Source organism: Pygocentrus nattereri, chromosome 6 (genome assembly GCF_015220715.1).
Source record: "Pygocentrus nattereri isolate fPygNat1 chromosome 6, fPygNat1.pri, whole genome shotgun sequence".
Taxonomy (NCBI): Eukaryota; Metazoa; Chordata; class Actinopteri; order Characiformes; family Serrasalmidae; genus Pygocentrus; species Pygocentrus nattereri.
In genome coordinates, this window is record NC_051216.1 from 28,290,890 (window position 1) to 28,313,307 (window position 22,418).

The 22,418-nt window shown below is 40.1% G+C and overlaps 1 protein-coding gene across 1 annotated transcript in view; it reads right to left on the reverse strand.

Moving 5' to 3' along the window:
• col4a1 (collagen, type IV, alpha 1) overlaps nt 1–22,418 on the reverse strand; it is a 61,237-nt gene that overhangs the window by 6,687 nt on the left and 32,132 nt on the right. The window contains exons 14-49 of the mRNA XM_017704697.2: nt 21,915–21,950; nt 21,410–21,463; nt 21,205–21,240; nt 20,869–20,913; nt 20,722–20,754; nt 20,472–20,532; nt 17,802–17,837; nt 17,500–17,646; nt 17,094–17,171; nt 13,122–13,205; nt 12,747–12,817; nt 11,974–12,165; nt 11,677–11,845; nt 11,421–11,513; nt 11,203–11,307; nt 10,957–11,054; nt 10,705–10,855; nt 10,407–10,520; nt 10,135–10,302; nt 9,933–10,022; nt 9,554–9,706; nt 9,356–9,454; nt 9,138–9,227; nt 8,680–8,819; nt 8,438–8,564; nt 8,274–8,354; nt 7,974–8,072; nt 7,507–7,557; nt 2,455–2,640; nt 1,692–1,825; nt 1,538–1,610; nt 1,299–1,370; nt 1,019–1,147; nt 753–851; nt 432–644; nt 66–243 (exon numbers count right to left, since the gene is read on the reverse strand). Coding sequence (XP_017560186.1) covers nt 66–243; nt 432–644; nt 753–851; nt 1,019–1,147; nt 1,299–1,370; nt 1,538–1,610; nt 1,692–1,825; nt 2,455–2,640; nt 7,507–7,557; nt 7,974–8,072; nt 8,274–8,354; nt 8,438–8,564; nt 8,680–8,819; nt 9,138–9,227; nt 9,356–9,454; nt 9,554–9,706; nt 9,933–10,022; nt 10,135–10,302; nt 10,407–10,520; nt 10,705–10,855; nt 10,957–11,054; nt 11,203–11,307; nt 11,421–11,513; nt 11,677–11,845; nt 11,974–12,165; nt 12,747–12,817; nt 13,122–13,205; nt 17,094–17,171; nt 17,500–17,646; nt 17,802–17,837; nt 20,472–20,532; nt 20,722–20,754; nt 20,869–20,913; nt 21,205–21,240; nt 21,410–21,463; nt 21,915–21,950 — 3,785 coding nt within the window. The remainder of the gene's footprint in view (nt 1–65; nt 244–431; nt 645–752; nt 852–1,018; nt 1,148–1,298; nt 1,371–1,537; nt 1,611–1,691; nt 1,826–2,454; nt 2,641–7,506; nt 7,558–7,973; nt 8,073–8,273; nt 8,355–8,437; nt 8,565–8,679; nt 8,820–9,137; nt 9,228–9,355; nt 9,455–9,553; nt 9,707–9,932; nt 10,023–10,134; nt 10,303–10,406; nt 10,521–10,704; nt 10,856–10,956; nt 11,055–11,202; nt 11,308–11,420; nt 11,514–11,676; nt 11,846–11,973; nt 12,166–12,746; nt 12,818–13,121; nt 13,206–17,093; nt 17,172–17,499; nt 17,647–17,801; nt 17,838–20,471; nt 20,533–20,721; nt 20,755–20,868; nt 20,914–21,204; nt 21,241–21,409; nt 21,464–21,914; nt 21,951–22,418) is intronic.

A 22,418-nucleotide genomic window follows, 5' to 3' on the forward strand; every position in this document is an offset into this window, starting at 1 on the left:
CCTATTTAGAAACACCTAGGCAAACAGTACAGCACCCTAAGACTCAGATACACAAGCTCACTGACCTGCTGATAAAAGGTTTGATGCTGTCGCCAGTGACAGGTGCCATGCTCATTGGCATGGGCTCAGGAGAGGTGAGCCAGTAGGAGTAGTCGTTACGAGAAGCAAAGTTACACACATTATTGATGTTGCAGAAAAGGAAAGGCATGGGGCTGAACTTTCGTAGACAGCTACCAGCCGTACCTATGAAATAAAACAGCATCTGTTTAGTACTGATTGTATTGTCCACTTTTGAAAGCAGCACTTTCACCAAGACAAATGAAAATCCTCTCGGTCAGTCAAGCAATTTGATTCTGGTCTGCTCAGAAAATATGTTTGAAAATATGTCTATTCTACTTCTTTTACTAATTAGTTGGATGTGTTATACTGACCCAGGTCTTGGCCGTGGGATCGCTCATTTCCTTGCACATAGAGGAGAGAATATCCATCGTAGATTAGAGTGGTGCCTTGAGGACACAGTGGCACATCTACAGACTGACTGTGGCGAGTTACAAGGAAGCCATGGTCCATAGAGGAAGGGCCAGGAGGGCCTACCTGACCTGGGATACCATCAGGACCTGGGGGGCCTGGATATCCTCTGGGTCCTAAACAAAGCAAGATTAAATCCAAAGATAATGTGAGGGTGTGACAAGGTGTATTAAAGAGATTTTCCCACAATGACAGAACCTAAACTGGCACGCAAGCACACATACCAGCAGGTCCGACAGGCCCAGGCTCTCCTTTAGCTCCAGGAAGCCCATTGTACCCAGGTTCCCCATCCTCTCCTTTAATACCCTGTATACCCATCAATCCTGGACAGACAAATGTGTAAGGGTTGTTAAAGAAAGTATAAGAGCAAACCAGACAGACAGAACAAGTAATATTAGCAATTAAATTTCATGAATGTTTATGTTATGGTCCTTTAATATACTGTTCACTGCTTACCATGTTTATTGGAAAATGCATTTAGAAAACCAACCTTGCTGTCCTTTAGCTCCAGGGTATCCCTGAGCCCCAGGCAGACCTGCTGGACCCTGTGGTCCTGGGAAGCCAATATCTCCTTTTATGAAAGTATTTGTCCCAGGAGTTCCAGGTGGGCCTTCATTACCTAGAATATTTGAGAGTAACAGCATTAATAAAATTAATTATTTACTATGCAGACCAAGTTCACATCCTCCATTAAACCATGTGCATTTTGTGCAGTTCTAACCCAACAGTGTCAACAAAATTATCAACAGATGAATAAAACTTATACAAACCTTTAACTCCAGGGAATCCTCTGTCACCAGCCTCACCCTTGACACCTACATGCCCAAGTTCTCCTTTAATTCCTGAAGATGATTTAAGTACAAAAGAGTAAAGTACAAAAAGGCCAACAGAACAATATAACAATATCTAATATTTGCTGTTTTCTATTAAAGCACTGCTTTGTGCAACAGGTCTGAAAGGATATAGACTACAAAATTGTTAAATCCCCAAAGTTCAGTACGACTCTTACCCGGGAAGCCAGGAACACCTTGAATTCCCATCTCACCCTTTGGTCCATTATAACCTGGTAAACCAGGCTCACCCTGAATAGCACATGTACAATCATGAAATGTGTTGTCTTGTCACATTCCATAAATAAATAAATAAATAAATAAATGACTTACTGGAAGTCCAGTGAAACCTTTATCGCCTTTCAAACCTTGAGTACCCTGAGGGCCCGTGAAACCCTGGTTTCCCCTCTCTCCTTTCACTCCAGGACTTCCTGGAACACCTGTTGGACCTGGAGCACCAATCTGTCCTGCAAACATGATAGAAAATAGGACCCAATAATTATGAAAATGTTGTCACCAACACAAATACTCATTTAAAGACTTAAAGATTCTGATAATAAAAAGCTGATATAAATTAATATCTGGTAAAAAAATCTATCAAAAATATATAGTTTTGGTTAAACAGTGCTTAAATGACTGTTTGACTGATGCTTTTTGTGTGTGAACAGTAAAATGGTTACCGATTCTTATTTCTCATTTGTCATATTTCTTAAACTCAAATAACCAGCAAAAACTTAAAAAGTCTTAAACATGAAATATTGTAGCACAGAGGGAATGGTTGATTCCTAGAAGTTATATCAGTCATCGGTTTCTGTTAACTAACATGTTTTGTTAACTAACATGTAAAGCAAGTCAATAAATATGAGATTATAATATTGACCGATTATGTTGCCAACCAATATATCGGTTGTGCCCTAATGGAAAGAAAAGTATGCACTATACAGTACACTATTTTTAGATCGAATGATACTTTGCAAGCAAAAGAAACGTAACTGTCATGAGACTATATAAGACTATTATGACAACCTGAAACACCTTCAAAGTCAAATTCGATTACGTTGTGTCTATAAACAATAATAAGACATAGGAGATTTACCTGGTTCTCCTGGCTCTCCTGGAGCTCCTCTATCACCTTTAGGTCCCTGCATGGATGGTCCTGGTAGTCCTCTTTCTCCAGGTTGACCCTGAATTCCCTCTAAGCCTGGCAAGCCCTTCTCTCCTTTGGTACCAGGGATACCTGGGATTCCAGGAGTGCCAGGGAGACCTGGGTTGCCTCTATCACCTGAGGGTGGAAAAGTGGCTAATTTGACTTAGTTTGCTTTCATTACTTACTGCAGTTCCTCTAAGAGAGACTGATTATAAGGCCCAACTGAATCTGCAGTTGTATTTTCTGTCCTGAAAATAAATTATTTATATTAAATTCTGCATTTTTTCTACTTTAGAAGTTACATACATTTAGTCATAGCAGTGGCATAAATGAATAAATACTTTACACAGCACAGTTGATGACCATTTGGACTGTCATTTGTTGAAACAGAACAAATGTCACTTACCATATATGGTCTGTCCGAAAGGTATACAACACCTATGTTATGATGCCAATGTTTAAAGTATCCCAACTTTTTAAAACAAAGGTTTTAAAATTGTACACTTCGTTTCTGAAAAAGCAATATTATCACTCCATCATCGTGTATGCAGTTAATGAAAATATTGTAGCTGGCAGTAAATCACTTTTTTTTACAATATGTTTTTTAATCTAAACTCATACCTAATCTATGTTTATGAATGGTAGTAATTCAGTTCACAAAACAATTCACAACTGCAACTGCAGTCTTATCAATTATCTATAGTAACAACAACAACAATAACAACAACAATACTACTACTACTACTACTACTAATAATAATAATAATAATAATAATATCTTGACAGATCAAATGAATAAGATAAATACTTAAGAGACAGAAGTTTCATTAAATGTTACAATAAAGAGATGTCTTTTTTATTAATAATACTAATAATACTAATAATAATATCTATAATGGTATGTCCTGACTTTGTCAAATACAAGGTGGAAGTGTGTTCCACAATTTAGAAATATAATAACTGAAAGAGGCCACTCCATTTTCTGTATTTTACGTATTGCAGTAATCCCTTTGCTTGTTACAAACACGCAAACCAGTTTCTATGCGTTGCTCTGAGATAGGTAAGACTGAACTAGCAATATTTTTCAGATGATAAAAGCTACTTTAATGACTGTGTTTATGTGCAAGATAAAACACACCTCAGATTACAGGTTTTGTTCTGCAGGTTTGGTATATAAAGCTAAACAACCTTCCTTTTAAGTTGTCTTTGAATTTTAGTACCAGTTTTTATTGATTTGTTGTAAAAAAAACTGACATCCACTGAGAAAAATCTGACACACAACTTTTAAGCCTGTCAACAGAATCTTAATTTTCATAAGTAACTGAAATGTATAACTGTGAAACAGCAACATAGCTATGAAAATTAATATCATGTGGGAGTCCACAAGAAAAATGAAAGCAGCATGATACCTGATGGCGAGCGTGAGAGGGTTTGATGTTGAGTGTGTGAGAGGGTTTGATAGTGAGTGTAAGAGAGTTTGATGGTGAGTGTGAGAGAGTTTGATGGTGAGTATGAGAGAGAATTTTCATAAGTAATTGCAATGTATAACTACAAAACAGCAGCATAGCTATGAAAATTAATATCATGTGGGAGTCCACAAGAAAAATGAAAGCAAGAACTGTCTATTCAATTTGACTTAAACCATCCTAAAACTGTGCCTGAGAGGCCTTCTCATGATTCAAAAGGATTGAAATCTTGTGATCAATGGTATAAAAAGCTGCACTAAGATCCAGTAAGACCAAAATAGAAATATTTTACGCATCAGCACTAAGCCTGAGGTGAATGACAACACAAACCAGTGCTGAAAGTTTCTGAGACAATAACAGAATAAAAGACGGGAATGCATGGACGGCTATAGCACCAAGACGACTTCAGTCATGCCATCTACAGCACATTGTCTATCAATTTGAAGAACTATTTCACAATACAAAGAACTCTTTAATCATAATGGTCCTTCTTGTATTTCCAGTTCTATATAGAACCACTGTCTTCGCAGGACCTTCGCAGAACCATCTGTGTATATATCTGTGCATCCCAGTGTATATTGTCAAATTTCTCTATTTTGTTTTAAATTCTTGAAGTGTTTATTCTTTTACATAAATGGTTGCAACTGTAATAACTGCAATTTCCCTCTGGGATCAATAAGTATTCTGATTCTGAGTCATCTGTTTTTGAGAGTGAACTACTGCACATGGGGAATGGGCATATTTGACTATGAGCCATCAGAAACTGCTAATTTAAATGATAACTCTTTAGGCCAATCAGAAAACGTGACCATCAAGTTCTCTAATACACTCTATCAAGCTCTCTCACACTCACTATCAACGCCTTAGAGTTTGATAGTGAGTGTGAGAGGGTTTGATAGTGAGTGTGAGAGTTTGATAGTGTATGTGAAAGAGTTTGATAGTGAATGTGAGTTTGATAGTGAGAGTGAGAGTTTGATGGAGTGTGTGAAAGAGTCTGATTGTGAATGTGAGAGTTTGATAGTCTGTGTGAAAAAAATTAATAGTGAGTGTGAGAGTTTGACAGTAAGTGTGAGAGGGTTTGACAGTAAGTGTGAGAGGTTTGGTGGCAAGTGGGAGAGAGTTTGATGCTGAGTGTGGGAGAGTTTAATAGTGAATGTAATACAGTTTGATGTTGAGGGTGAGAGAGGTTGAGGGTGAATGTAAAAGATGTTGTGAGTTTGATGGTACGAGAGGGGTTGATGGCAAGTGTGAGAGCGTTTGATAGTGAGTATGAGAGAGTTTGATAGTGAGTGTGAAAAAGTTTGATTCTGAGTGTGAGAGGGTTTGATAGTGAGTGTGAGAGAGTTTGATGCTGGGTATGACAGGGTTTGATGGTGAATGTTAGAGGGTTTGATGGTGAATGTTAGAGGGTTTGATAGTGAGTGTGAGAGTTTGATAGTGAGTTTGAGAGTTTTATGGTGAGTGTGAGCGGTTTAATGTCAAGTGTGAGAGGGTTTGATGGTGAGTGTGAGAGGGTTTGATAGTGAGTGTGAGAGAGTTTGATGCTGGGTGTGAGAGGGTTTGATGGTGAGTGTGAGAGGGTTTGATAGTGAGTGTGAGAGTTTTATGGTGAGTGAGTGGTTTAATGGCAAGTGTGAGAGGGTTTGATGGTGAATGTGAAAGAGTTTGATGGTGAGTGTGAGAGGGTTTGACGGTGAGTGTGAGAGGTTTGATGGCGAGTGTGAGTTTGATGGCAAACCTAAGAGTTTGATAGTGAGTGTGAGAGAGTCTGATTTTAAGTATGAGAGGGATTGACAGTGAGTGTGAGACACCTGATGGCGAGTGTGAGAGTGTTTGATGCTCAGTGCGGGAGAGTTTGATAGTGAGTGTGAGAGTGGTTGATGGTGAGTATGAGAGAGTTTGATGGTGGGTGTAAGAGGGTTAGATGGTGAGTGTGGGAGGTTTGATGGTGAGTGTAAAAGGGTTTGATACTGAGTGTAGGAGAGTTTGATAGTGAGTGTGAGAGTTTGATGGTGAGTGTGAGCAGTTTAATGGCAAGAGTGAGAGGGTTTGATGGTGAGTGTGAGAGAGTTTGATAGTGAGTGTGAGACGGTTTGATAATGAGTGTGAGAGAGTTTGATAGTGAGTGTGAGCAGTTTAATGGCAAGTGTGAGAGGTTTTGATAGTGAGTGTGAGAGTTTGATGGTGAGTGTGAAAGAGTTTGATGGTGAGTGTGAGAGAGTTCAATAGTGAGTGTGAGAGGGTTTGATGGTGAGTGTGAGAATGTTTGAAGGTGAGTTTGAGAGGTTTAATGGTGAGTGTGAGAGAGTTTGATAGTGAGTGTGAGCAGTTTGATGGCAAGTGTGAGAGTTTGATAGTGAGTGTGAGAGAGTCTGATTTTGAGTATGAGAGGGTTTGGCAGTGAGTGTGAGACACCTGATGGCAAGTGTGAGAGGGTTTGATGCTGAGTGTCGTAGAGTTTGATAGTGTGTGTGAGAGAGTTTGATGGTGAGTGTGAGAGTTTAATGGTGAATGTGAGAGTTTGATGGCGAGTATGAGAGAGGCTGATGGCAAGTGTGAGAGTGTTTGATAGTGAATATGAGAGGGTTTGATAGTGAGTGTGAGGGTTTGATGCTGAGTGTAGGAGAGTTTGATTGTGAGTGTGAGAGAGTTTGATGGTGAGTGTGAGAGGGTTTGATGGTGAATGTGAGGGAGTTTGATAGTGAGTGTGAGAGAGTTTGATAGTCAGTGTGAGAGGGTTTGACAGTGAGTGTGAGACTTTGATGGTGAGTATGAGAGGGGTTGATGGCAAGTGTGAGAACATTTGATAGTGAGTGTGAGAGAGGTTGATAGTGAGTGTGAGAGAGGTTGATAGTGTGAGAGAGTTTGATAGTCAGTTTGAGAGGGTTTGACAGTGAGTCTGAGAGGTCAGATGGCGAGTGTGAGAGGGTTTGATGCTGAGTGTGGGAGGGTTTGATGGTGAGTGTGTGAGGTTTGATGGGGAGTATGAGAGGGTTTGATAGTGAGTGTGAGAAGTTAGTTAGGATTTTGGCCTAAACGGCCTCTCATATTAGTGGGTAACTAGCACCATTAATGTTAGAAGATGCTACCTTTTAGATGACTATTTTCAGGGACATCAATGTCTATGTCAGCATGTTGACAACATTCAAAACTGGATCACTTGGTGTCCTTAGCTCTCAATGGATTATGAAGTGTTGTTCAAATGAAAAGTGACAAACATGCTCCTGTCCCAATTTTTAGAATGTGCTGCAGGCAGCAAAGTTGTGTTGATTTATATTTACAAAAGAAAAATCATCAGAAGCTAAAACACTAAATATCATGTGCTATTTTTTTAATAGCAATTTGTAGTGCTGTTACACTTTCTAGTGTGTCTTAATGAAAAGACTGGAACACTACACTGTGCTGTCAATCCTTGTCTTAAAAGGACATAAGCCTTTCCAGTATAATGCTTACAAATAAGATTTAATGCATTCTGTTTGGAATTTATTATGTCTGTTTTAGTTGGACTATCATGTTAGAGGTCTCTAACTCTGACCTTTAATTCCCAACTGTCCAGGCGTTCCAGGAAAGCCTCTACCAGGTACACCTGAAAAAGAAAGTTCAAGATCGGTCAACACAACAATTTTCTCTTTAATTTTCTCTTTCATAGTACAATGAAGGCTCAGACTTCTTCAAATTCAATAACTGGCTGAAGACTGTCCTAGCAACTATAAATACAAGAATTCCTAAAATTACATTGCTATCTTTGCAATATTTGTTAGTTTAGGTTAGCTTATCTATTAGGTTAGCTATTATATTTTATATTTTATATTTCAATATTTTCATGTCCCCGCGACCCTGAGGGAGAAGCGGCTTGGAAAATGGATGGATGGAATATTTTCATGTGAGAGCCCATAATCTTTACACTGTTATTTCCCTTTCTATCATGCGGAAAAGCTGGTCTCATTCATATTTTCAGATAGGGTGGGGGTATATTTGGAAATGCAGTGCTGAATCACTAACCTGGATCACCTCTCTCTCCGGAGGATCCAGGAATGCCATCTATTCCTGGATCTCCTTTCTCTCCGTGTGGCCCTGGTGGACCCTGTAGACCAGGCTCACCTGGATACAAACAAAACATTACACATAGCCTGTAAAAAGTGGACATAGTACACAGAAAGTAGTAGTTGAAAATTGCATAATTTCAAGTTGTTTTGTTGCTTTTAGGAGGACTTTACAGGATTACAGGATAAAGTAATACTGGTACACAGTGAAGAGAGTGAAGTGAAGTGAGAGCATGTGGTAGATTGTGTTTTTACCAACCTGGCCGTCCCGGAAAACCAGACTCTCCTGGTGACCCAGGTAGCCCCACAACACCTTTCTCTCCTGGTACACCAGGGCTACCTGTTCAGAAAATATGTAGTAATTAACATTTTGTAAGCAACGTTAACCTTGCTCATAAGGCAGTAAAGAAAAACAGAACTTGCCTGGATAACCAATGGGCCCTATATCTCCTTTCGGTCCAGGACTTCCTGGACTTCCTGGGATTCCCATTGCACCTTTTACCCCCTTTTGTCCCGACTCCCCAGGGAAACCGGGTTGGCCTATTTCACCCTGTGTGTATGGAAAGGGACAGAAATGTTTTAGCAAAGGTACCACAGCTGTTACTTTTCAATGCATTTGATGTTAATTAGCACATACATTTTGTGTATATAAACAAATACTGCACCTTCTCGCCAGGAAGGCCAGGGATTCCTATTCCTGGCAGACCTGCAACTCCCTTGTCACCTTTTGGTCCTTCAGTTCCCTTAAACCCATGATGGCCAGGTGTCCCACTTGTACCTTTGGAACCCTTTGGCCCACCTACCCCTGCAAAACCATACATCAACATGTCACTAACTGAGATAAAAGTGAAAGGAATATCTATTAACAATCTCAATGTAATTACTTTATGCATTGATGTTAATGTTTAGATAGTAATTAGTCTCAGTACAACCCAAAGTTCTGCAAACATGTCTGGGTTTGACACACAGCTATTAAAACTAGTAGTAGCCTTCTGAAGCCTGGATTTTGCCTATATTTTGACCAGAATGATACACTTGGTGTAAGGGTACAATTGCATGAATTAGATTTTTCACTAAACTACTACTTTTAAGTATAACAACAGTGAGGGGTTATCCATTATACCTGGAATTCCCATTTCTCCTATGCTGCCTTTTATTCCAGGCTGACCAGGTGGTCCAGATTGCCCAATATCGCCAGGGTCACCTTTCTCACCTAAGGTAAAGATTAAAACATAAAACAACAGCATGAGTTTCCGTGCTACCTGTGGTGAGCAGCCAGTGCATCAGAGGATTTAGCATGCAATCAGTGTGCTTATAGTACTTCACTGACAGAAACATTACCTGGTTGTCCTGGTGTACCAGGCATTCCATCTTTTCCAGGCATTCCAGGATCTCCATCCGCTCCTGGGTAGCCTCTGTCTCCTGTGGGACCAGGATCACCTGCAAGAGAATTTCAGACAATCAGTTAGTTGACAAATGTGTGTTTAGCTATTTTGTCCATAACGCTGGGCATTCACTTTCAGGATCCAAATCTCAAACCTCTGTCTCCAGTATCTCCTTTTTCTCCTTTCATATTCTCCATGTCCACTTCAGTCATATTCCCAGGTGGCCCACGTTCTCCTTGTTCTCCTCTTTCCCCTTTGGGACCTGGTTCACCAAATTCTCCCCTAGGCCCAGTGAAACCAGGGTCACCTGCCCAGGTCAGATTAAAGAAAGGCCATACACATTTTTATAATAAACAGTAAAATATCATATACAGGTATTTTGTCTGATGCAGCATAAAAAGAGTATGCTTAATTCCTATCTGAGTATGCTAAATTCCTAGTAAGGCACCAGTGTCCCTATACAACACAGAAAAAGTAGTATACAACACAAGTGGTATACAAACACAGAAAAGAGCCAGTATTAGATGCTTTACCTCTTGGTCCAACTGAACCAGGGACTCCTGGGCCACCTTGGAATCCAGGTGAGCCAGGCGCTCCCATTATTCCCATCTCTCCTTTAGGACCTATAAATAAATTCACACAAGCAGAAAGCAACTTTAGTTTCTGACTTCTTAGAGTAAAACATAAGCTTTCCAAAGAGCTGAAGGAAAGTATAAGCCATCAAACAGCACTCACCTCTCTCACCAGGCATACCATCTTGTCCAGGATGTCCAGTCTCCCCTGGCAACCCCTTAGGTCCTGGGAATCCAGGTAAACCAGGAGTGCCTTTTTCACCTTTAGGACCAGGCATTGCTGGACCAGGGAGACCTGGGAGACCTTTCTCTCCCTTTTCACCAATTTGACCTACAATATCAAGAGATCTATTGAGTGTCTGAGTGTACATAAGAAGTTTGTGAATTGCCAGGTTCACACATCTAAGAATCAAGGAGTATCAAGAAGGAACTCACCAAAGGGACCAGGTTTTCCAGTGGGTCCCATTGGTCCAGGTAGTCCAGGCTCACCAGGACCTGGGGGTCCAGGTGGTCCTGCCAAACCATGAGCTCCAGGAGGTCCTCGTTCACCTGGAGGTCAGATGTAAAGGTCAGCTGAATATATACTGGTCTATGAAAAAATCAATTTGACTGATTTTTGGCTTCCAAACAATATACTATGTTAACTGTAAGAAAAGGTTTGCTAACATTAGGCTTCTAGACAACTCACGATGTGCAGAATTTCTCAAATGATGCCAGCAAGCTATTAACTCACCTTTTACACCTTGAGCACCAGGTGGTCCAGTGTGTCCTTCTGTTCCAGGGACTCCTGGCATTCCTACATTACCCTTTTCACCTGGAAACCCTGGCACTCCTGGTTGTCCAATAGAGCCCTTGGGTCCTCGAAGGCCAATAGCAGGTTCACCCTTGTAGTTATTTAAGACAGAACTCCAATCAATAAAAAATGGACTTCAGAGGAGGTTGATCAAAAACAGCTGCACACCCATGCAAAATCAAACGATCATACTTTTTGTCCTGCTGTTCCAGGAATGCCAGGAATGCCATCCTGGCCTGGGCGACCAGGCTCTCCAGGGAGTCCGGGGGCGCCTGGTATACCAGAGTATCCTGAACAGAGGAAGAGAGAAAAACATTTACAAAAATAATGCAGGCATTTCCATTGGGGTTATTAGGTCATATTTAAAACATTATTTTTTTTAATTATATAAAAATTTATACAAAGCCCAGTCCTACCTAGTGTTAAAGCTGGATTTACCTTTTGGCCCTGGTGGGCCGGGAAGTCCAATTCCTGGAAGACCAGGGTCACCTTTCAGACCTGGGAATCCTGGCAAGCCTTGATCACCAGGAGGACCCCTTTCACCTTAAGAATAAACAAAAAAATGAAACTTAACATAATCACAGATGCCCCAGTGTGACTTCCATATAAAACTTTGAAACAAGGAATAATATTGTTAACAGCTAAACAAAAGTTACCTTGAAGGCCTGGTATTCCACTTTCTCCACGGGGTCCTGGCGGACCCTGAGGTCCTGGTGAACTCACACCTTTTCCAGGGTCACCTTTAGGGCCTAGAGTTTGGAGTTTGTTTGAAAAAACAAAGTTTTTTATCTAAATATGTAAATGTATAAGTCATATCCATTGAACAGACATGTAAACACAATGCAAAATTCAATAAACAAAGTAAGCAACTAAGTAAGTAAATAAATAAATATATGAATAAAAAATGCTAGCCTGGTATTCCTTGTCTTCCTGGCACTCCAGGTTGTCCTGGACTGCCTTTCTCTCCAGGCTCTCCTGGCCGACCAATCCCTGGCAGACCTGGAGGTCCCCTCTCACCAGGAGGTCCAGGGGTACCTGGATCTCCATCTGGACCACGTTCTCCCTTAATACCTACTCTGGCCTTTGGAGAAATAAGAAATAACAAATGGAGAAATAAAAAATATTTTGTTATATGATAGGCCTAACTTATAAAGACAAAGCGGCAAACTATTAACTATTTATAAGGATATGATGCCCATTAGAACTCACTGGTTCTCCTTTAGGTCCTGGCTGCCCAGGACGTCCATCTTTCCCAGGAAGTCCATTTATACCAGGTAATCCCCTGCTGCCAGGGAGGCCAGAAAGGCCCTTCTCTCCCTTCAGATGTGGTGCCAGATAAATATCGCCAGGCGCTCCCTGTGCCCCAGGAGCACCCATCAAACCTGGGGAACCATCACTACCCTTAAGTCAAAAAACAAGATGAAGAGAGGTTTGTTTTCAAACTGTGAGAGAAACATAAGATGTAATATGTACTGGAAGGTGAGCATTTTTGCTAAAAAAAAGTTAAAACACCAAAAAACTGCATGTCATTAAAGCAAAGAAAATAAAACAATTATCACTTGCAGCATTGTTCAGAAATCATTTGCATTTTATTCAATATTTTACTGCCCCACAAGGGCAATTTGAGTCTCTGACACTTTGAGTCTGACACTTTTGCTGCTGCACTAAGGATTTCTAAAGTGACATCCAGTGGGCAACAAGAGAGAAGCTGCCTTAGGAGGGAGGGCCAGGACAGCAGTGTTCAGTTAGCTGAACCTGCTCAGCTTTGAGGATCATGCTGGCTGCATTCACAGACAAGCCAGAACAGTACACAAAATATCAGTACAAATAAAATTAAATTTTAAAATAGCAAGCACAGATATTCACTTGAGACAGCATTCACCCATGCTTGTAGTGTAAATAAAGGTCGGAAAAGCTCTAGCAACTGTATAAATGAGGTATAAATGAAATGGATTTGTTAAATTGCAGTTTTCACCACTTACAGGGTCTCCAGGAACTCCAACAGGTCCAGGCTGACCCTTTTCTCCTTTACTGCCTGCAGGGCCAGGGAAACCTAATACAAAAAAAGTCTGATGAATAATGTGTGTAAAACAAGATACATTTGTGCTGACTAAGATGCAAAAACCACCAATACAAAACGTTTCTCTTTTAATGTAAAAAAATCCAGCATACTTAGCTGTCTCAAGTGGTACTTTAACAACTTGGTACACACAACATCATGCTTTTATTTAATAAAAGTGAAGGACATTTGTTTTTCCATGACTTGGGGCCTTTAAACTGAATTTCACTGAACTTCTTTGAAGCCTTTTTTATTGTTTACCTATTGCTCAAAATGTCCATATGGAAAGGAACCTCACCTTGCTGTCCTTTTGGTCCTGGAGCACCAGGTAAACCTGGAGGCCCGAATGCAGAACATTGTGTGCAAGTGTCTCCTTGGTCACCTAAGAAAGCAAGCAAATTTTAAAGTTAAATTGAGCACTGTTACATACCCTGCAGAAGCACCCCTAAGGTGTTACAATAGCACTGGTGAATTTGTGTATGACTGCAACAGGCACACTTTGACACTCCTCTATTACAGAGACTTGTAAAGATTAACCGCTTGTGCCTTGAACTTTTTGAACAAAAAGACAAAACATGCTCTCCCATACTCTGGAGGAGCAAAAGGTCCCTGTCCTATATTTGAGTGTTTCTCTGCTCTAACACACTGATTAACACACTGACACCCAATAAGAGCTTAATAATTAGCTACTGAGATTAGTAAAGTGTGCTGGAGCAGGGATAATACTACAATGTGCAGAGCTGGGAGCTCTCTAGAGGTTTTGTTCCCCTTGTGGGTCCTCCCCTTTTGCAGTGAATTCAGAAGTGCAGACTGGGAGAACCTGAGCTTCAATCCATGTACAGTCATGGCCAAAAGTTTTGAGAATGATACAAATATTAATTTTTACAAAGTCTACTGCTACAGTTTTTATAATGGCAATTTGCATATACTCCAGAATGTTATAAAGAGTGATCAGCTTAACAGCAATTAATTGCAAAGTCAATATTTGCCTAGAAAATGAACTTTATCCCCCAAAACACATTTCAACTTCATTGCAGCCCTGCCTTAAAAGGACCAGCTAACATCGTTTCAGTGATTGCTCCATTAACACAGGTGTGGGTGTTGATGAGGACAGGGCTGGAGATCAATCTGTCATGATTAAGTAAGAATGACACCACTGGACACTTTAAAAGGAGGCTGGTGCTTGGCATCATTGTTTCTCTTCTGTTAACCATGGTTATCTCTAAAGAAACACGTGCAGTCATCATTGCACTGCACAAAAATGGCCTAACAGGGAAGAGTATCGCAGCTAGAAAGATTGCACCTCAGTCAACAATCTATCGCATCATCAAGAACTTCTAGGTGAGAGGTTCCATTGTTGCCAAAAAGGCTCCAGGGCGCCCAAGAAAGACCAGCAAGCGCCAGGACCGTCTCTTAAAAGTGTTTCAGCTACGGGATCGGGCTACCAGCAGTGCAGAGCTTGCTCAGGAATGGCAGCAGGCAGGTGTGAGTGCATCTGCACGCACTGTGAGGCAGAGACTCTTGGAGCAAGGCCTGGTCTCAAGGAGGGCAGCAAAGAAGCCACTTCTCTCCAGAAAAAACATCAGGGACAGACTGGTATTCTGCAAAAGGTACAGGGAGTGGACTGCTGAGGACTGGGGTAAAGTCATTTTCTCTGATGAATCCCCTTTCCGATTGTTTGGGACATCTGGAAAACAGCTTGTTCGGAGAAGACGAGGTGAGCACTACCACCAGTCTTGTCTCATGCCAACTGTAAAGCATCCTGAAACCATTCATGTGTGGGGTTGCTTCTCAGCCAAGGGAATCGGCTCTCGCGCAGTCTTGCCTAAAAACACAGCCATGAATAAAGAATGGTACCAGAATGTCCTCCGAGAGCAACTTCTCCCAACCGTCCAAGAGCAGTTTGGTGATCAACAATGCCTTTTCCAGCATGATGGAGCACCTTGCCATAAAGCAAAGGTGATAACTAAATGGCTCAGGGAACAAAACATAGAGATTTTGGGTCCATGGCCTGGAAACTCCCCAGATCTTAGTCCCATTGAGAACTTGTGGTCAATCATCAAGAGACAGGTGGACAAACAAAAACCTACAAATTCTGACAAAATGCAAGCATTGATTGTGCAAGAATGGACTGCTATCAGTCAGGATTTGGTCCAGAAGTTGATTGAGAGCATGCCAGGGAGAATTGCAGAGGTCCTGAATAAGAAGGGTCAACACTGCAAATATTGACTTGCTGCATTAACTCATTCTAACTGTCAATAAAAGCTTTTGTTACTCATAATATATGATTGCAATTATATTTCTGTATGTGATAAAAACATCTGACAAACACACATAAAAACCAGAGGGCAGCAGATCATGTGAAAATATAATATTTGTGTCATTCTCAAAACTTTTGGCCATGACTGTACATGCACACAAGGCCTATACACTTCACTACTTGTCCAAAAGTAAGTATAACTGCCCCCACTCCTCTGTGAAGAATTTAAACAAGATTTTGAAATGTGTCTGTGGGAATTTGTACCTATTCCATCAAAATAGTTTTTCACTTTTGTGAAGTCAGGCATTTATGTTGGATTAGAAAACCCTGGCTCACAATTAATGTAATTCATCCTAAAAGTTATTAGGTGGGTTGAGGTGAGGGCTCTGTGCAGACCACTGGATTTCCTCCACACCAAACCCATCTAACCTAGACTTTATGGACCTTACTTTGTACACAGTGGCACAGTAATGCTGGAACAGGGAAAGACCTTCCCCAAACTGTTACCACAAAGTTCAAGCAAAGAACTGTCTAAAATGTCTTTGTGTGCTGTAGCATTAACATTACTCTTCACTGGAACTAAGATGCCTAGCTCAGACCCTAAAAAACAGTCCCAGACCATTCTCCCTCATCCCCCAAATTTATCTGTTGGCGCTACCCAGCTTGCCAGTAGGAAGGCAATAGGGGTTGTGTTATGAGATTGCCATCTTGTAACAAAAGAAAAGGGCTGGAATTTCAATGAGGTGTATCAGGCAGCTGAGAAAAGTGGTTTCTGTGCGAGAGTATTACTCCCTCTGGTGTGTACTTTGAGCCTTGTAACTGCAGACCCTTTACATGTATTAAAAAGCCATATAACATACTAAAGAAAAGGGGAAAGCACAACAGGTCCTGTTTAATTAAATTATTTATATGTACTTAACTCATTCAGGTTATTCTCAATTACACTAATTAACTGAATTCATTAAACTAGTTCAAGTACACAAATTCAACTCTTAAAAGAGCATTTCACATGACTTTATTCAGTGCTAAGAGTAAAAAGACCAACCAATACATCATGGCCCTAATATTACTTGACATTGTTAGAAAAAGTAGCCTCATTAGTGTCAATCAATTTTAAAAATGATCAAATTAATCACACTTATAGGCTGTGATTAATCAGGATTAATCATGAAATTTAAATAGTATTTATTGTATTTTTGAGGGAAGATAAAACAGAATTCAATAAAAGAATTCATTAATTGTATGGCAGTGAAAAGGCATGGCTAAATTGTGCTTCTGCTGTGCCAGCATTGCCTTCAGTGTCTTTGTTGTGTTGGACCTGCTTTATCTTTTCGAAAGTTGAATTCTAGAACTTGGGTACATCCTGGCCGTGTGTCTCCTTTTCTTGACCATGAGTCTTATTGAACTCTCAGCTCTGCTGTGTTTGCAGGACTGTGTTTGAAATGTCTGCTGACTACTTTTACAGCACTTGTCTAGGCTACCCCCTAGTGTGTGTGTTCATTGTTTGCATGTCAGTGTTTCATGGCACGGATGGATTAAATGCCGAGGTCTAATTCCACAGTGTGAAAACACAGTTGGCTGATGGTTCTGAATTCAATTAAGTAAAGCATTCGACAAACCCTGTCATGGAGAGCCACTGTGATTATCCTCTGTATAATGTACACTGCACAGGGCATATGCTCAAATGGTAGATTCCATAGTGCGATGTGTTCCTATAGTGGTGACTTTTATTCATCCATTTCCAGATGTAACTTTAGTTTTATCTGAACTTCCATCTGGAAACTTGCCATTCAGCACACTAGGGGATGTTTCCTCAGTCATCGTTTTATTTATATTTGCGCTTTTTGGTAAATCCACATGGGAATTATGGGGCGAAACTTGGTATGTGATTAATTTGCATTTTAAAAAATGAATGTGTTAAGGCTTCCAGATTAATCACAAGCATTAACACATTAGCACTGACAGCCATACTCAATACCAAACGAGGGCCTCAAATACATCCCTTCTCACCTTTCTGTCCAATTTCTCCTTGCAACCCAGGAGGTCCGGGGGGGCCTGGATCCCCACGTTCTATGTTACACGGTTCACCTACAGGAAAAGAATGTCAACATAACTGGAAAATATCAACAGAAAATCATTTATACAACAAACTAGTTACAGCTTTGGTGCTGTCTGATTACCTCAGACAATAATTTCAATGGGTATATAAATTTAATGGATTTATAAAAATATTTGTTGTCTACAGTAATCAACCATGTGCTACAGGTGTGGCAGATATAGACTAGGTTAAAAATGGTAAAAATGCTGGATTTGCTGTAATGAAGCAACTATTCATATTATAACATTTGCTGTGTTCTTTTTTCAGTATTTTGTACTGCATTTTTTCTCTTTTTTGGCAACACCTGGCAACACTTACTTAGTGGTCCTGGAGGTCCAGGTGGACCAGCAGCTCCATCAGCTCCTGGAGGTCCCCTCAGAGGCTCTCCATCAACACCTTTGTCTCCTTTCTGGCCAATCTCTCCAGGGAAGCCTCTCTCTCCAGGAGGGCCTTCAAGGTGCCTGCCTATATGCAATTAGGAATGTAAAAAGGGGAGAAAACAGCATTAGGCAAACAAGTTTGACAAGCAATAGTAAGGAAATTCAGCAAAGCTGAAGCTTTTGACTTTATACCACTTAAAACAATTGACTAGAGATGAGACATCAAAGTTCTGCTCTTACCTGGGGGACCAGGATCTCCAGGCTGCCCAGGGTAGCCTGAAAAAAAAAAATCATGTTACACTGGAAAAATATATGTTAAACAAACATTAACTGCAAAATGAGTTTGTCTTTAGCCTTGTTTACACATGACATTCATATAATATCACTGAGATTTGCTTCTAGTAACTACATGTGCATCAGTCAAAAAGTTGGGACAATAAGGAAAAACCAATAAAAAAGAAAGCAGTGATTTCTAAAAATTGAAACAAGATGTTTCATGTTCATGGTCGACATCTGCAACATATTCCAGAAAGATTTGGATGGAGCAGTGTTGGGCTAGGAAAAAATAATTGAATGATTTGATTTTACAGATTTGACAGATGATGCCAACAGGTGACTCTAATGACAACTTGGTACAAAAGCAGCATCCAGGAAAGGCCTAGTCACCAGTTTGCCACCAAATGCTTGAAAAAGTTATTGAAATTGTTGTTCTCCACAGAAAAAAGAAAGGGATTTGGATATTTCAATTGCCATGGTGCATAACATTATTAAAAGACTCTCTAACCCCCAGATGGCAGTGTTTCAAGAACCATCATTCATGAATATACCCCTGAAATATTCAGAGAGTCCCACATATTTGTTTTTTTTTTTTAACTGCTCCAGAATTGGCTGGCTACTCACTCTCCATAGTGGCACTAAATGCAAGCTTCAACAGCAACAAAATGTTTAACAGCCCGTTTCCACACATTAATTGAGACTTCACACATCTCTTGTCTTCAGTTTAAGAAATGAGTACCAATTCACTCTTTCCACCAATGTCTTAGGGAAATTAGGCAAGTTATCAAATTTCCATATATGTGATAGCATACAAAGTCTTACAGCAGTATTCCAGGCATATAGTTAGAGTACATGTTACAGTAGCTATTCTATGAAGGCCTAACTGGTTAATACAGCACCACCCTGAGGCAGAGCAGACCAGTGTTGCATCTTTAGTTAGTTAAGAACGTCAAAGACAAAAGCTCTCTGTTTGTTGGATGAAACAGGTTAAACAAGGACCTTTCTTTGAATTTGTATACATGGGTCTATGTTTCCCTAACATACAGTGTGACATCATAATAAGTCTATTCAGGGAAACCCCAGCATTTTTATTCTGAGACATTCAGGGAACCTTCACACAGTGTACTGTGGTCAGATGAACCAGTATTTCATGACTTTGGGATGAAATGGATGCCATGTGCTCTGAATCAAAGAGGCAAAGACTGTTACCAAGTCCAAAAAACAGGGTCTGTCATTGTATGGGGTTGGACTTACACTTCTGTGATGGCACGCATTAATATCGAAAAGCACATAGAGATTTAAGAGTAACATATGCCGGTTTATGAGTGGGCAGAACAGGTAGCTAAAGCCGCCTCTAACACAGCTTCAGGTACATAGCTACAGCTGTAGCTGGGGCTGGTCTCCTATAACATTAGTTTGGTGGATAAAGCAGATTGTGTACTTGCCGGCTATTAAGTAGAAGTTCCCATAACCTTGTGCCTGAAGATATAGGGGGACAAGGGTACTGTCAAGGGGCATTTTATCTAGCTAGCCTCCTTCAATTACATGTCCTGCAGTACGTATACTCGAGATGTCAGCTGAGCTGATAATGGTACGTAGCTTTAGCTAGCTAGGTACCTCATGCGATTAGCTAGCTAGCGTTAAGTGGCTAGTGAAGAGCGCTTGCTAGATAAAGCAGTTGATGTGTTTCTGTGGTTGTCATGATGTGCTGGCTAGAGATCTCAAGTTGTCATGGCCTTTGGGTGGGAAAAAATGCCTGCTTTATCCACCAAACTATACGAGAATGGCCACATCTATAACTAGCTAGTTAGCTGTACCTGATGCTATGTTAGAGGCTGCATTAGCTAGCTGCTTTGTCTAGCCACCTAGCTAGCTGTTAGCTAGCATAACATACCTGAAGCTACGTACTATTATCAGCTCAGCTGACATCTCGAGTATACGTACTGCAGGACATGTAATTGAAGGAGGCTATCTAGATAAATCGAGCTGATGACTGACAGCTTAAAAATAATCAAAACCTCAAATACAGTCAAAGGCAAAATAATCGCAATGTTAGTTTAAAGGAGGCCATTTATGGCTCTGCAAAAAAGTGGTCAGACATACGTATATCCCGTGAGACCAGGTGTTTGTCCATCCTTCCAAAACTCTATGACAGCACTATGGGTCTGAAAGGATGTGTGGCTGTCACTACACCACATCTAGTTTTATACACCTTGTCATTCAATGTTTTTTTCCCCAAGTTAAGGTTATTAATAAAATGTTTCTGCAGTAACAGCCTCTACTCTTCTAGAAAGGCTTCACACTAGATGCTGGAACTCTGCTGTGAGGTTTTATTTGCATTCAGCCACATGAGCCCTACTGAGGGCAGGTATGTTGAAAAACATATCAGGCTTCTGAAGTTAAAAAATAAAAAATACTGATGCATATAAAGCATAGATTTAAATGTCAGGTGTGGTGAGAGAACTGTTTTGTCTATCGCAGGTAATGAATAAGTTTTCAACTTTCGCCAGCCTAACAGTGAATACATATACAGATACCTTAAAACAACTTATTGAACAAGAGCGATACCTGAAAGTTGTGAGTGGAGCTCACATGACCAATGTGACAGTATACAGCTGCTCATCTCTCACTTACCTCTCTCTCCTTGTGGCCCAGGAAAGCCTGGTGGACCAGGAGGCCCAGGTGCACCATCACCCTTTGACAAAAAAGTAAATAAATAAAAATATATAAATAAATAAAAATGAAGCAAACAGTATTTTAACGATGCAGATATTCTGAGAAATTCACACACTGGCAATTCTGTATGCTATTGGCAATCACTGTAATCATGCATGAGCAGAGCAAAACAATATATAATATGAAAAGAAAATAGCAGCCTGCTTACATATCCTGGTGGTCCTCTCTCTCCCTTGTCCCCCTATTAAAAAGATGAATGTGGAATTTAATGTCAAAACATTAAACAGTGTAATTAAATTTAATGTAATTGCTACAAGGAGAGATGGTTAAAAGATGAGCATTGGTCATCACTTACTTTTAAGCCATTGTGACCAGGAAAACCAGGGTCACCTTTTCCACCCTTTTTGAGAAACAAAGACTTTTAATATTTTATATATTATTTAATATTTAATGCTGTCCAATAAAAAAACTAGTATCTCCATTTTTCCTGATTTATACTTTTCAACATCATTTGACCACACCAAATTTCATGATGAATGAACTGCTAAAAATGCCCCAAAACTGCTTGAAATAAACTCTCTTCTCATTAACTTCCTTTAAAAGTAAAGAATGTTTTATTTTGAAGATATATCTAGTGTTAATTGGTGGTTCAGAGTTTGGCTGCTTACAAAACAAAATAAACATATCTTACCTCAGCTCCATCTTGTCCATCTTTTCCTGCTTTTCCCTAAGAAAAAAAAAATACAATCCAGAATTTCCATATTTAGTTTACACCCAATAAGCATATTCTTATTCATATTCTTTTATCTATACAATTTAGATCAGTAATATTAGAATTAGCTGCAACAGGCATGACATAAGCAACACAACACAGCAAACTTGAATGCGCTACTTACTGGCGGCCCTGGAGGTCCAGGTTCCCCTTTGATTCCTGCGTCGTACACTGAGCACTGGTAAACGAAACATTGAATCATTGCCCAGCGATTTCTCTAATTTGTCACTACTTTTAAGTTAAGTGATACTTTTTTAATCCCACAAACAGGGAAATTCCACCTCCACATTTAACCCATCCATGAAGTGAAACACCACATACACACTAGTGAATAAACACACAGTATGGGGCAGTGAGCAGCCCTATCCACATTGGGGGTTAGGTGTCTTGCTCAAGGACACCTCAGTCATGGACTGTCAGCACTGGGGATCGAACCGGCAACCTTCCGGTCACAGGGCCAGTTCCCTAACCTCCAGCCCACGACTGCCCCAGATTGAAAAAAATTACATATTACAGCGGATAGTTCTACAAAATGACATACGGAAATATGCATTGTTTTATATCCAGGAGCACCTAAACCAACAAGATCCAAATAAGCTTTACAAAATATATCATGTCTAAGCGCTTACTTTGTCTCCTTTGTCTCCTTTGTCTCCTCTATCCCCCTAAAAAAAGCAAAAACAGTTTTAGTAATTTAGTAATTATTTGCCTCATCTTCCATCCAGACTACAGCATTGCTGGCATGGCAGTGTCAACTTGCAAGCAGTTTCAAAAGCTTAAATCATCTTTTGTATGCATTACAAGATTCAATTAGACTTTCTTTGTTAGCTGTTAAAATGTTATTATACTAAGGTACACTAAGCTACAGTACACTACACTATACTACATTATAGCATACTACATTGGTTTGGATCAGAAAAAAAATATTTCAAAACAATATGGCATGTCTGTGTATTCCCAAGTCATGAGTGAGTGATCTTAGCTATAAACAATACAATGAACTGCCTCATATATATGTACCTTACCAAATCTTAAGCCCATAAAACTGAAATAGCAACATACTGTATTAGCAATACAGTTTTAAATTTCAATACACTGTTTTGAACATTCATTTAGTCAAATAAATTATGAAC